This window comes from Natator depressus, chromosome 3 (assembly GCF_965152275.1).
Source record: "Natator depressus isolate rNatDep1 chromosome 3, rNatDep2.hap1, whole genome shotgun sequence".
In the NCBI taxonomy this organism is placed as follows: domain Eukaryota; kingdom Metazoa; phylum Chordata; order Testudines; family Cheloniidae; genus Natator; species Natator depressus.
Window position 1 is genome coordinate 207,286,713 of NC_134236.1, and position 14,963 is coordinate 207,301,675.

Sequence of the window (14,963 nt, forward strand, 5' to 3'; positions counted from 1 at the left end):
TCCACAACAGCGTCCTGTGTGGATTGTGCATGCACCACACAAGAGATCCTTCTTCTAAACAAGTCTCTCATGCTTTTCTGTATCAGACTCTGCTTCTCATTCAGTCATGCACACTTGTTTGGTAGGAAGCTGCCTCATTTCACTGACCTTTTAAAATATGTAGGAAAAAAAAATCTAATCATAGAACTAAAATATGCTAGGATGCAACATGCAATGCATGTAGGAGAACTGCAGCAGCTTAGTATTGAAAACGCGTAATAACTTATAGAAATCTTACTGGTTTCCTTGAAAAAGGGGATCTTGTTAGTATTAGTCATTTGCAGACACAGATTATTACTTCTTAAACACTAAGATTAAATTTAAAATTCCACCTCTCTATTCCTACTGAAAATTTCCAACACATTGCATTGCAATATGGAACACACTTATGATCTATAGTACCCAGTTTGCTATTAGGGACCCCACTGTGTTCTACAAAGAAACACAGCCAACCTATTTAGGTTAAAAATTGTAACTTAAAGGGGCTGTTTATGATGTGGGGAATGTTCCCAGGATTTCATATATCTATTTAGGTTATACTTAAAAAACGTGAGTTTCTACATTCACTGACCTAATTTTTTTTTTTTTTAAAAGGTTATCACAATATAACACAATATGCAACAAGAGTTTCCCTGCTGTTCTACAGCAGCACCAGCTGATCATCAAATGCTTTCCCCAAGAGGTGAGCCTATTTCTACTGACTGATGATGCTTAAGGCACAAAGCACAGCCATGTTTCAGTGGTGCTGACTTGTAAGTGCTAAAAAATGCAATGTTTGTCCAATGGAGAGAGAGAAAATTGGTTGGGTTGAAAGGGAAACAACTGGTGGGGTTGAAAGACTTCTTTTTTCAAGCCTCAGATGCATCTTAAAGAGGCTGCCAGGGTCCCTTGGTGTTCTTTTGGTTAACAAAAACGAAGGTATTAAAAGCATAAAAACTGAAAGAAGAGCTGAACTAAGATAATTTGAATGCCCCTCTGAACAAGCCTTCCAGGAAAGTCAGACTCTGTTACAGCAACGCTCTCAACAAGAATGTCAACCTAGGCTCCCTAAAAACTGCAGATCGGTGAGGGAGGAGGGGCTGAGTACTTGTTTTCTAGGGGTTCCAACTGCGTCAGACTGACAGACAACCGATTCAAATCTCATTAGACAATGGATACAAGTAAATAAAACCTCCTTAAACCCCTAGGCTACTTCATCACATTAGATACAGTACCCTCAGTGGTGCCACCTTTGCCATATCGTTACTGGGTGTTTCGCTAGCTGATTTTAAAACAGACTTAAAATTAACTTTTTCTTCTTTTACACATCCCACAAAACAAGATCACTTTTCACCTCTACACAAATGGAGCAGGAACAAAAAGGAGTTACCTATTGGGGACTGAGCTAAGGCACTAAAACTGCAGCAGGTGATGAACCAAGAAACCCACATCAATGGTACTCTTCATTAAATTGCCTTATTAAAAAAAAGGAAAAAAGGTTTCTTTTTAGAAAAGGACGAGATAATACAATATTATTGTATCCCTGGTTTTTTTTAAACATTATTTTGCTGTTCTCCCAGAGAGATTTGCTTCAGTTATTAAAGTCACATGAGCTGTTTCCAAAGCATAGTTTGGTGAAACACAAGCAGAGTTGTCTGAACAACTTTGGCTCATCCTGGACTCTCCTTGGAAGCCTTCTTTTATTTATATTTTCCTCGTGAATTTCCAAAAAGTTGTCTCTCTTTCCTCCTTTTTGGCATGATACTAAAGTCAACGATCCAACAGCCTTCCCTCAGAATCGATAGATGGCAGCTCTCCCATGTGTCTCGCTAGGATGGTCTTGTCATCACAGCTTCATAAATATTGATGGCTGGCTCTGCTTTTGTACTGTGTCACTGAGGGGAAAGACACTAGAGATGGCTACATCCACTATACCTTGGCAAAGCTCTGCATAAAGTTTCCTAGAAGAGAGAAAAATCAGAATGAGATATTTTAACAGGAAAAGAGAGACACACTGAACATTCTTTACCCTCATTCAAGTTTTCCTAGCAGCAGTTATATTATCTTGGCATAAGTATAAATACCCCTTTCCCTTCTAGCTTCCTCTCTCACTACCCGGGAGGCTGCTCATCCCTTTTACTATACTTCTCTCTCCATCTAAGCAAAGATGGAATCGTAAATCCATGCCTTCTAGTAGCTATTGCAATGGACTACAAGATCACATTAGTGGGTAGTTCTACATTTATTTACTGTCAGAATAGATTATAGAACAAAAGCAGTAGAGACTTAACTTGAAACATTAAACTGAAGCACAAGACATTTTTGGGGGGAAAAAAGAAAATTTCTGATCTTCACAATTACGTGAGATTCAAATTACTGTTTAGCACACTGAATTAATCCTATTTATAATAGAAAATGTTCCTACCAAACCATTCCTATGGTAGGTATTAATCCTGGACTTAGATACAGACGTGCAGCTCAAATTGAAGCCAGTGGGACTCTCTCATGTTCACCTGAGAGCAGAACTCCACCCTAAATCATGAGATGCGTAGACTCCACTAATTCTGTAGTAGTAAGAAAACCTAGCAAAAAGAGCTCCATGTCATATGCATTCAGGTCTCCTCATCTGATACAAAATGGGCAGAGAAGAGTAAAGCCAACTTGGTGGAGATCTCTGCTGCCAAATGGAAACCCCAATTCAGGGACCATGTCAATGCTGCAGAAGATACTTAGCACATTTGTGGAAGAGTCCACAGCAGGTGCACACTCCCCCCCCCCACTCCCCCCCATCGCAGTCATGTAATTTTGATGCTTCAGTATTGCAAAGAAACACGGCAGTAGGATGCAACAGCAAATGAGGTTTGCTTGTGTGGCACTGCACAGGGATTTCAATGGTTTGGCAGAGTTAGTTGTGCTTCTTCACAGTAAGTTTCATGAAGCTGGTATTATCAGCACCAGCCAAGGGGCACTGCCAACAGAGATCAAGGTAGGCTTATTCCAAAGGGGGTAGAGAATAATGGAAAAACAAATCAACCTAAGATCAGTCTAGTATAATTGTTCTCGCTCTCTCTCTCTCTCACACACACACACACAGTTTATGAAACACACACAATTTCTCCAAGCATCAAACTCAAAACCAATGATCTTCTGAGCAGTGTTTTGATGTTTTTACACACAAAAAAATTAAAGAAGGGACAAATTAATCTCTGGCATAGCAACAATGGACTTTGTTCAACTAGGCCTACCTTCTGACGAGAGGAGAAGCCTTATTTGTGGGGCAACGTGAGACAGAACGACCAGACAAACTTCAGTCTAGTGAACAGCATCAATATTTGATAAGGTATTTTAACTTAGCAAGAGCTACACAGCTAAGACTGCCCAGGTTAGACAACTCTAGACCTTCCTACATTTACTGACATAGGATGGTATGGCACTATCAATACGTCTAGTGTCAGTTAGTTACAATATTAGTAGCTGAAAGTCTGGGCTGCTGGATGGGTGTAATTCGTAAAGTCGCATGTGTAAAAAAGCAGAGAGTGTCTGAGAACATAAAAATTGGACAGTGATAGACTGCAAAATCCGGTGACGACAGAACCTGGTTATATTCTGAACAAAAAGAGCGCTCATCCATGCTTGTAGCTGTGCCCATCGCTTCACACTGACTCTACAAAGATAAAAGGCTTCAGGGTGACAGAGTGACATTCCTGGATTTTATAGATTGCATACAAGGACTGACGAACGAGTGCCATGTTGATGGAATATTCATCTGTTTCAATGATGCAGATGTTCTTCTTCATCTCTGGTGACTGTCACTGTCCTAAAACAAACAAGGCAATTTCTGTTGAAGATGTACTGTAATGGGGCTGGAGATAACAGAGGCTGATATGTTTTTTCCCTACCAAGGCCTTCTTTACCAGGATTAACAAGGTCTTTTCACCTGTGCAATTGGCTCAGCATACCTTCAGCTTCCAGATCCTTTCTCCTGCACTGCTTTCAGTAGACGATTTCTGTATCAAATCTGACAATTTATGAAAGTCAGTGTCTTTCTCCCAACCATAGTGTTAGATGGATTTCTGGGAAGCATTCTGTGTTCTCTTTCATTTCTAATGGATCCTTAGACCTCCGGGTACCAGTTTTTAAAGAATGCTAGGAGAAGAGAACATTCTCCTTTTTAAGTCATCTTGATAGTTGTAAATTAAAACACAAAACATGCCTTTGGTTAAGTATTTCATTTTTTAAATTAAAGGTTCCACACCCCACACCTGTACATTCTCTCACTCTTTTGGCTTCTGTGTCAATTCCACGTCCTGCATCCGTTTCTGAATAGCATCAGTTCTTGCTGCAATATTAATACAAGTTCTCTGTTTTAATGCAGAATGCCCAGTGTTGTCTCTAGTTGGGGGACCTTTGTGTTGATTTCCTTAGCTGTCAAGAATCGTTTCCTGTAAACCTGTCTCTGTGGCTGGGCCTTATGCAGTGCTATCAGCAAAAACAGAAGCCCTTAGCAAGTGAAAAGGCTGACCGCCAAACCCTAGTTGCGCTGCTCCTTTCCGGATATGGCCTCTCAAACCAGAGAGGAAAGATGAACTTCCTTAGAAAGGGTTCTGCAGTTGGGTGCAATGACAAGAGAGATTCTCCAGAGGTTCATGTTTGAACCCAGATCACCCTCTCCATTAGGGTTTTATCATAGGGCTTCTAATTTAAGCCAATTTGACACCAACTCGCCAAAGAGTCTCAGAGTGCATAGATGGAATGCACTGAATAAACTGAATTTGTTTCCCCAGAGCTCCCTGCCCTGGTCAGCCCAAACTCCTTCTCTCTCCCCCTGCTCTGGGAGTAACACACCTCTCTGATACAACATTGAGTCTAAATAAGCTCCCCATCTGCACCTAGTTTCCATCGGAGTGTGCTTTCCTGAGCTGCCTCTGAGCCCCGGCAGGGAATTCACTCCCAAAGCCACAGGCTGTTGTCTGGCTCAGTGAGCTTTCCTCCAGAGTCACCACCAGAGCGAGGCTGCCCAGGGGCCACACAAGAGCTGGGCAGCCTGTCACAGGCAGTTTCTGAAGGAGAGCCCCTGAGTCAGGAGCCCAACACAGATGCTCCTCTACCACCACGCCAGGCCACACTCCTCACATGCAAAATATTTACACTTCTTTCCAGAAGCTCACGTGCGCAAGTTCAACCAACTCCTGGCAGATCTAGTTGGTGGCATTACAAGGGCATCTTTTCACTAGGGTGAATGGTTCTTGAACACCTTTGCAGGCATTGATGCAACATGGATCTGTCTTCAACATCTGAGATGCAGCTCTACACAAATGATATACTTTCCAGGTCTATTTGAGATATTTATTATAGCCAATGATAAACCAATCCCACATTTACATGGGTTTAGGCTTCCCTATATCTTGTTCATAGTACAGCAGGGTAGGGGTGAAATACACTGTCTTGTCTGAAGTATGAAGAACACATTCTTTAAATTGCTCTTCAAAACCACATTCCCACAGAGCAACTGCTAGCATATGCAGGCCTACTGCATCAGCAACACACTCTTTTGAAGGATTACAATTGGATTTTCCTCATCTTGGCATGCAACACTTGTTTTTGAGCACTGGGACCAAAAGGTCAAGAGCATACAGCTGCACCAACAACAGGGAATGGGCAGGCGCTCCAGAAGCACCACTGGGAGCAGAGTGAGGTGATAGAGTTCTCTACGCAACATTAAATTAAACCTGTTCCTATCCACTGTTCCACTGATAGAGATTGCTGATTTGTTCATGAAATATATTGCTTAATATTTGGATAGTTAAATTACTTGGACAATAGAATGTCACCCAAAAGTGCCTTTTACCCAAGTTTCTCATTTTTTTTTTTTTTTTTTAAAACAAACATTGGATTTTAAGAAAAGGAGTACTTGTGGCACCTTAGAGACTAACCAATTTATTTGAGCATAAGCTTTCGTGAGCTACAGCTCACTTCATGCATCCGATGAAGTGAGCTGTAGCTCACGAAAGCTTATGCTCAAATAAATTGGTTAGTCTCTAAGGTGCCACAAGTACTCCTTTTCTTTTTGCGAATACAGACTAACACGGCTGTTACTCTGAAACCTGCCATTGGATTTTAAGTTTTAGCAATTTCTCTCAAACACAAAACACACCAGTGAAAAAACCCAGGAAAGGTTTTATGAAATGAAACCAAAGCACGTGTATTATTTGAATATAAACCCTCAGCTATTGTCCAAAAATACCCCACCCTTCCAATTCTATAATTCACCAAAATGTAAGAAAGATCATTGAGGATCCTGGGAACTACAGGCCGGTCAGCCTCACCTCAGTCCCCGGAAAAATTATGGAGCAGGTCCTCAAGGAATCAATCCTGAAGCACCTACACGAGAGGAAAGTGATCAGGAACAGTCAGCATGGATTCACCAAGGGTAGGTCGTGCCTGACTAATCTAATCGCCTTCTATGATGAGATTACTGGTTCTGTGGATGAAGGGAAAGCAGTGGATGTATTGTTTCTTGACTTTAGCAAAGCTTTTCACATGGTCTCCCACAGTATACTTGTCAGCAAGTTAAAGAAGTATGGGCTGGATGAATGCACTATAAGGTGGGTAGAAAGTTGGCTAGATTGTCGGGCTCAACGGGTAGTGATCAATGGCTCCATGTCTAGTTGGCAGCTGGTGTCAAGTGGAGTGCCCCAGGGGTCGGTCCTGGGGCCGGTTTTGTTCAATATCTTCATAAATGATCTGGAGGATGGTGTGGATTGCACTCTCAGCAAATTTGCGGATGATACTAAACTGGGAGGAGTGGTAGATATGCTGGAGGGCAGGGATAGGATACAGAGGGACCTAGACAAATTGGAGGATTGGGCCAAAAGAAATCTGATGAGGTTCAATAAGGATAAGTGCAGGGTCCTGCACTTAGGACGGAAGAACCCAATGCACAGCTACAGACTAGGGACCGAATGGCTAGGCAGCAGTTCTGCGGAAAAGGACCTAGGGGTTACAGTGGACGAGAAGCTGGATATGAGTCAGCAGTGTGCCCTTGTTGCCAAGAAGGCCAATGGCATTTTGGGATGTTTAAGTAGGGCATAGCGAGCAGATCGAGGGACGTGATCGTTCCCCTCTATTAGACATTGGTGAGGCCTCATCTGGAGTACTGTGTCCAGTTTTGGGCCCCACACTACAAGAAGGATGTGGATAAATTGGAGAGAGTCCAGCGAAGGGCAACAAAAATGATTAGGGGTCTGGAACACATGACTTATGAGGAGAGGCTGAGGGAACTGGGATTGTTTAGTCTGCAGAAGAGAAGAATGAGGGGGGATTTGATAGCTGCTTTCAACTACCTGAGAGGTGGTTCCAGAGAGGATGGTTCTAGACTATTCTCAGTGGTAGAAGAGGACAGGACAAGGAGTAATGGTCTCAAGTTGCAGTGGGGGAGGTTTAGGTTGGATATTAGGAAAAACTTTTTCACTAGGAGGGTGGTGAAACACTGGAATGCGTTACCTAAGGAGGTGGTAGAATCTCCTTCCTTAGAAGTTTTTAAGGTCAGGCTTGACAAAGCCCTGGCTGGGATGATTTGACTGGGGATTGGTCCTGCTTTGAGGAGGGGGTTGGACTAGATGACCTCCTGAGGTCCCTTCCAACCCTGATATTCTATGATTCTATGAGTCTGTCCCTAGTCTACTAGGTAGGCCCACAACGATTTTGCAGCTTTCCGCAGAAGCCAATACATTTCCCCAAATTGTTTGCTTTTCCAGCACTTAGCCTGTTACACTTATGACCAAACCAGTCCCAGAGGATTAAACAGACATTCAATTGATGCTGATTTGATTCAGGTCCTTTAAAAGCTGACTGTTCTGTCATCTGTGATTTTGCTTCTACAGTTTTTCCACCATTTTGATGCAATGAACTATGGCGCAAATCCTCCTTCACAAACATATTTGGGGTAGAAATCGGGATCTTCGTCTTAAAATGCGACAAGGAAGGAACTCAGGATTATATTCCAACCAGCATGATGCAGGCACTTCTTCCTGTTCTGGGCTCCACCTATGCCCTTGTGTTTGAGATCTGTCTATTGCTTAGCCAGCATGACTGATTCTGTAGCTTCTCTGAATCACTTTAAAATCTGGTCCTCGTGTGATTGCCGTTCTTTGTTAAATTAGGTCAAACCAAATTTCCCAGGATACCATGACAGTGTCAGCCACCTGTAATCTGTCAAGTCCTTTCAAAACAATCCTCATTTGCTTTTGTAAGTTTAGTGCCTCTTTGTAGAACCCTTGTGGTGCAGAAGCCAAGCTGTATTTTGATCAAAGTTCTTCTCATTTTCAAGTTCCAACACTTTTAGGAGTTGGATGCACGTGTAGAGATACAGTCTTCCTGATTGTTCCACTACTATTGCATCCATCCTCCTTTTTCAACCAACCAAGAGGATAATGGTGTCTGTGGAAGAAGATTTGAACCACAACATGCACTAGAACTGTGTTGGGCCTTACTTCTTTCTCAGTGAGGTATAAGCAGTGTGCTGAATGCCCACACTGTACATAAGAAGTTTAGGATGACTGCATCTCTGAAAATCATCATCTTTTTATGCTCAGTCCAAGGAAATGGCAAAGATTTCTCTCCCATATTTCACCCCTTCCTTGGATGGCATCTTCACCCACATGGACACAGTATTATTTGTTTTTTTCTTTGCAGCTGTAAATACTTATTGACTGGATGCTTGAGACTCTTGACTGAGCCATCAGCACTGTTGCTTAGAAGAAGTGAATGGCTGGGAAGATGTAATCATAGCTGACGGAGGTTTCTTTATTGAGTATCTTGGTCTCTTGGCCAGAGGTTCAGATGGTCTGTGATAGAGACCTATTAAATCTCCTCTTATTTTCAGTAGTATAAATTCCAAGAGATCTCAGTGGGGCTCTCGACTTCTTTAAATTGTGTAGAGAAGCATCTGTCAAATCCACAAAGGGTTTACAACTGTCAAAGGGGAGTTCTTCAATGGCACTCTGAACCTCTCTCGGAAAGCTCAACATCTGCAGCCAAGACACTCTTCTCATGACCACCGCAGTGGAACTAGACCATTCTGCAGTGGCTGCCACGTCTGAGGAGGCCTGGAGCATTTTCTTTGCTAGAAGCTGACCCTCTTAAATAGAGCCTTTAAACTGGTCATGATGTTCCTCTGGCACATGCTCAATAAAGGAATTCAGTTTGTTAGAATTTAAGTAAAGTGCTCATGTCGTGCACCACTGAAGAGGATTCTGTTATTGGCATGAAGGAAGCATCCTGCCTTCTTATCTAGTTAAAGTATTTGCATTTCAGGTTGTTTTTAATGCACAACCATCAATTGCTCTTTGCTATTTATTGGCTGTCAGAAGAGGAGAAATTGCTCCTGAACGGAACCAATAGTGAAGAGCTGCTGGAAGGCCTGGGACAGAGACTTAAATGATCACTGCACCTACCTTTTGGTGACAGCATCAAAAAAGTCTCACTTCCAGGATCATACTCATCGGTGTTCTTCTCTTACACTTCAACAGACAAAGTTTCATTCAATGGTACATTTGCTCTTGAAGAGTCTGAAGAAACTGATTTTCTGCATGGTTAGAGATGAGCACAAATGATTTCTATCCTTCTACTTCACAATTGTTGACAATGTAAGTATTTTGCTTTAGAAGAATAATCTGTTCTCATTATTTCAATTCATTCAATTGATTGTTTCCTTACCACCTCTTTCAACATTATACATCTTAAGTTGGATATATACCAAGTATCAGTGCGTGAACTCAGTAAATTCTAATCACTGCCTTCGTAGTATTGACCAGCAGCTTTCACACCTGTTATAGCTGAAATGAGAAACAGCCACCTACTGCACACTACAAACAAGGCTGGTAAAGCTGAAAAATAGGATAAGCTAGCCAGCTTTTATATAAAGCCAGGTTATCAGATGCTCTGCCAACCTTCCAGAAGTTCCTAGATTTATGCCACATCTAGACTAGGGCACTACTGTGGCAAACTATGGCATTGTAGCTGTGACACTGTAGTGCCACAGTGTATGTGCTTCCTACAGTGATGGAAGGGGTTTTTGCGTTGCTGTGGGAACTCCACCTCCACAAGCAATGGTAGCTAGGTCAACAGAGGCAGTCTTCCATTGACCTACTTGTCTCTACAGCTGGGGCTAGGTGTGCATAGCTATGGTGCTCAGGGGTGTAGATTTTTCACACCCCTGAGCACCGTATCTATGTTGACCTAACTTGAAAGTCAAGGCCAGTCCTTAGTAAACCAAGTCCCTGAACTGTTTACATCTCCATCCACTAACCTCTCCACCATCCAGAGGCAGTCAGTACCACCCACTAGCCACACCCGCCTTAATCACCAATGACTCTGCCCATTCCCCTTCCCCCACTAATCTTCAGTTCCACAATTTCTGCCTGTTTCCCACAGGTATAAAAAGAACCAAAAAAACTCTTCTCAGTTCCATTTACATTTTCACAAATAGAGTTTTCATTCACAGATTGAAACTGGAGCTAGATACTTGAACAGCAGAGCTTTTTTCATATGACAAGTCCAGGAGTGGGCATCTCAGCCTTTGGACTGGCCCACGCTACTGCTGGGGAAAAGCCACCGGTACAAAGGGCCTCTCCCAGTAAGTCCCTCCCCTGACCATGCTGCTGCTGGGCTTGGAGAGAGGGATAACGACAAATTCCTGCTGAGAAATAGTGTAAGTTACAGAAATTCAGCTGAGCGGAAATGTGCCTTCTGGCACAGAGGCAGAACTCAGGCGTGCCATGTGGCTGTAGCTACTGCAGCACTACAGCCAGGGGGAGCTTTCTCCAGCCCCACACAACAGCGAGGGGCCGCCTTCTGGAGCACATTCAAGGCAGGGTCACCTAGATCGCCAAGCTTAGGGAGCAGCAGGCTACGTGTTGGAGGCAAGTATCTGGTCTCAGTTTCAGGAATGATAGCTTTCCACCAAGCAGAGAGGAAAGCCAACACCTTCTTCAGAACTACAGCAGCAAGAGACCAGGTGTGCCGTGCTGTTGGTACACGGGAGCTACCATTTTATTACAGGAAGAGGATGCTCACTGGGCACAGGCAGGGGCCCCATTGACTTCGATTAGCCAGACCTTCAGTTCCTCATCTACCATGAAGTCAAAGCCGAAGAGCTGGAAACTCTGGTAGTGAAGGTGTTTGGTGCTGATTGCAGGCTCTATACACATAAGGCAGCTTCTGCGAAAGGAAAAAATGCAAAAAATCTGACTTAGCAGCCAATAAACATTTAAGAGCAATAATTCTAGATTCCTGGAGCAGGCAGACACACAGCACAGCGATCAGAAGGGCACTGTGCAGTGGGAAAAGCAAATGGAAACAGTGGATCAAGAACAGACTTGTTCCTCTTACTATTATTACTTTTTGCTATTGTGCCCAGTCAAAAATAAAAAGAGATAGTAAAAAAATCTGACTCATGCAAAAATATATCTGATTGCGCTAACTAAAGGCCTGATCCAAACCCCATTGAAGCCGTACCACTGATTTTATTGAGAGTTGGACCAGCATTGAATATGGCAGGGACACATCATAACACCACAGGCTTTAGAACAAGAAAGAAATGCACAAGAGCACAAAGAAGATTTTAAAACAACTCTTTACAAAATCTATCATTTAGCACATCTCTGAAGCAGCTCAACGTGTTCCTGTGACACTCAACACGTTTTCTGAGTTCTCCAACAACACGGAATGGCATAAAGCCAAAATCGGTTCAAGGAATGATGCACAACAGACTACTAATCACGAGCACCGAGACGTGCTCTCTTGTTATCTGCATTTAGAACAAGAGAACGACTATGGACACTAGACATGCAAGAGTGACCTCCCAGCAACATGGGTGTGACCTAATTAACAACCTTTATCCATTAAAACAGGATTTCTCTTTCAAGTAGACAATCACGATTATTATTCACCACACAGGATGCTTTGACAAACTATCGAGTGTAGAGAATACAAATATATGTATATATGTACTTACCCAGTATATGTGTATGTATACATAAACTCCACACACACCTGCATTTGTTGACTAAAGAATAAACATTGTGCACATGATAAGCATTCTGGGTTTTCATCAAGGCAAAGCAAAAGCATATTTGTAAGTGTGGCATAAGTCAGCGATGCAGGGGGCCCCAACTAACATCAATGAAGGTGGTATTGTTAAATTGCCATAAATCTAATTAAAGTTTACATTAAGTCTGAAGGAAGCAGGGTCCAATATATGCAACAAAACTGGAGCCAATACTGTAAACCCTTACAATTGAGCAGTCCCAATGACTTCCACTGGGCTGCTCTCCAAGGCTACTCGTTTGAGCAAGGATTTGTGGGACCAGGACTAGCTGCATCAGCTGGGGGAGAAGCATGCCTGATGCAATATCACACACTGGCTCAAGTGCTTCTCTAGAGCGATGCCCCCAGTTCAAGAAAGAAAGGAGCTATGAGGGGGCCAGTTACAGTTCCCTGATCCACAAGCCCTCCAGCCTGGACGTTAGAGCTGCCTAGGGACACGAGATCACATGCCAACTGAGAACCGGGGGAGCACAGCTACGCTCAGCCCACCCCAATGCTGGCGGGAGGGGCAGCTGACGCAGGAGTAGACTAGGACAGCTTTGTGCCACTGAGAGCTTCCCCCACCAAGGAAAGTTAGGGCCAGATTCTAGCCCCTTTGTCCACATAAGCAGCACAAAGAGGTCAGGATGGGGGAAGTGCCTGTTATCTACCTCATTCCTTTCTACTGTACCTCACTGCTGCAGAGCCAGTTCCAGCCAGCTAGTACCCGGAGTCAGCGGAGGCTCTCATGGCAGAGGACTGGGGTGGGTCTGGTGTATAAAAGGGGAGCGTGTTGGCAGGGGGCTGTGCAAGAGGTACGCACAGCTCCTACCAAGATTTCAGCTCCCTAGGATTCCCATGTGCAGCAATGTGCAAGGACAGCACATAGACAAGTTGGGAGATCCAGCTCTGTGCATCTCCTCTCCCCATGGGATGGAACAAATGCAGAAAGCACTGCAGACCCTGCTCCAGCTGCTGGGCTACAGACTTGCACCTTAGTGCCAAGTCATACTGAATCCAACCCAAGTGTACAACACATGGCTTCACAAATCAGTCTAAGAGCACTGAAACAGAGCGAATGGTGAACCAGCCCACAGAAATGCAGCAGTTTGAAAGAGCTCAGCTGATTATCTGCTTGAGCAGGTGTCCAGAAATGTCAGCTCATGATGGAATGTCATGCCATGGTTCAGCAGCTGTAGGACAGGAACCAACTTGTTGTAACAGGAAACCATACCGAGAGGAATGTCTTGAAATAGCTCCTATCATTTCTGAGGGAATGGGTTTAAACAGGATGTTATAATGAGCCTGCAACCTTATTCCTAGGCACATTACTGGAGCATTCTAAACAGTGAAAAGTTTTAGATTACAAAATCAATATAAAAGCCTGAGATCACAATACAGCCTTCTGCTTCCAGTTGGAATGACTTTCCTTCCCGGCTATATCATCCCAACCCTTCTGTTGTATCTTTGTTCCTCTGAGAACACACAGGCATAGGAATTGGGTCTATTCAGCCCACAACCAGCTTCTCCGGAGAAAGGGGCAAGAAACCACATTTTGAGCAAATTATGGAATAACCTGGGGCCAGCAATGATGTAACGAGGGGAATCCACCAATAAGCCAATATTACATCCATTTAAAAAAAACTAGTCAAAAGGACACTCCGTTTGCAATGTGAAACCCTCAAAAGTTAGGAAATGCCAATATTGAGGTTGCCCATGCAACCCTCATTCAGCCCTCCTGTGCATATGATCAGGAACAATCAACATGGATTCATCAAGGGCAAGTCATGCCTGACCAACCTGATAACTGGCTCTATGGATATGGGGAAAGCAGTGGACATGATGTACCTTGACTTTAGCAAAGCTTTTGATAGGGTCTCCCACAGCATTCTTGCCAGCAAGTTAAAAAAGTATGGATTGGATGAATGGACTATAAGGTGGATAGAAAGCTAACTAGATCGTTGGGCTCAACGAGCAGTGATGAACGGCTCAATGTCTAATTAGCAGCTGGTAGCAAGCGGAGTGCCCCAGAGGTCTGTCCTGGGGCCGGTTTTGTTCAACATCTTCATTAATGATCTGGATGATGGGACAGATTGCACCCTCAGCAAGTTTGTGGATGACACTAAGATGGGGGGAGAGGTAGATATGCCAGACGGTAGAGATAGGGTCCAGAGCGACCTAGACAAATTGGAGGACTGGACTAAAAGAAATCTGATGAGGTTCAACAGGACAAATGCAGAGTCCTGCATTTAGGACGGAAGAATCCCATGTACTGCTACAGGCTGGGAACCGACTGGCTAAGCAGCAGTTCTGCAGAAAAGGACCTGGGGAATACAGTGGACGAGAAGCTGGATATGAGGCACCAGTTTGCCCTTGTTGCCAAGAAGGCTAACAGCATATTGGGCCGCTTTAGTAGGAGTGTTTCCAGCAGATTGAGGGAAGTGATTATTCCCCTCTATTCAGCACTGGTGAGGCCACATCTGGAGTACTGCATCCAGTTTTGGGACCCCCCATTACAGAAAGGCTGTGGAGAGAGAAAGTCCAGTGGAGGGCAACAAAAATTATTATGGGGTTGGGGCACATGACTTATGAGGAGAGGCTGAGGGAACTGGGTTTATTTAGTCTGAAGAAGAGAAGAGAAGAATGAGGGGGAGATTTGATAGCAGCCTTCAACTACCTGAAGGGGGGTTCCAAAGAGGATGGAGCTCAGCTGTTCTCAGTGGTGGCAGATGATAGAACAAGGAGCAATGGTTTCAAGTTGCAGTGGGGGAGGTCTAGGTTGGATATTAGGAAAAACTATTTCACTAGGAGGGTGGTGAAGCACTGGAATGGGTTCTGGGGAGGTGTGGAATCTCCAT

At 43.7% G+C, this 14,963-nt stretch overlaps 1 protein-coding gene across 1 annotated transcript in view; it reads right to left on the reverse strand.

The window, feature by feature from the left end:
- Window positions 1-565: 565 nt before the first annotated feature.
- Window positions 566-14,963, reverse strand: part of TTL (tubulin tyrosine ligase) — a 31,594-nt gene continuing 17,196 nt past the window's right edge. The window contains exons 6-7 of the mRNA XM_074949812.1: window positions 11,095-11,238; window positions 566-1,979 (exon numbers count right to left, since the gene is read on the reverse strand). Of these exons, the coding sequence (XP_074805913.1) occupies window positions 1,865-1,979; window positions 11,095-11,238 (259 nt within the window). The 3' untranslated portion in view covers window positions 566-1,864. The remainder of the gene's footprint in view (window positions 1,980-11,094; window positions 11,239-14,963) is intronic.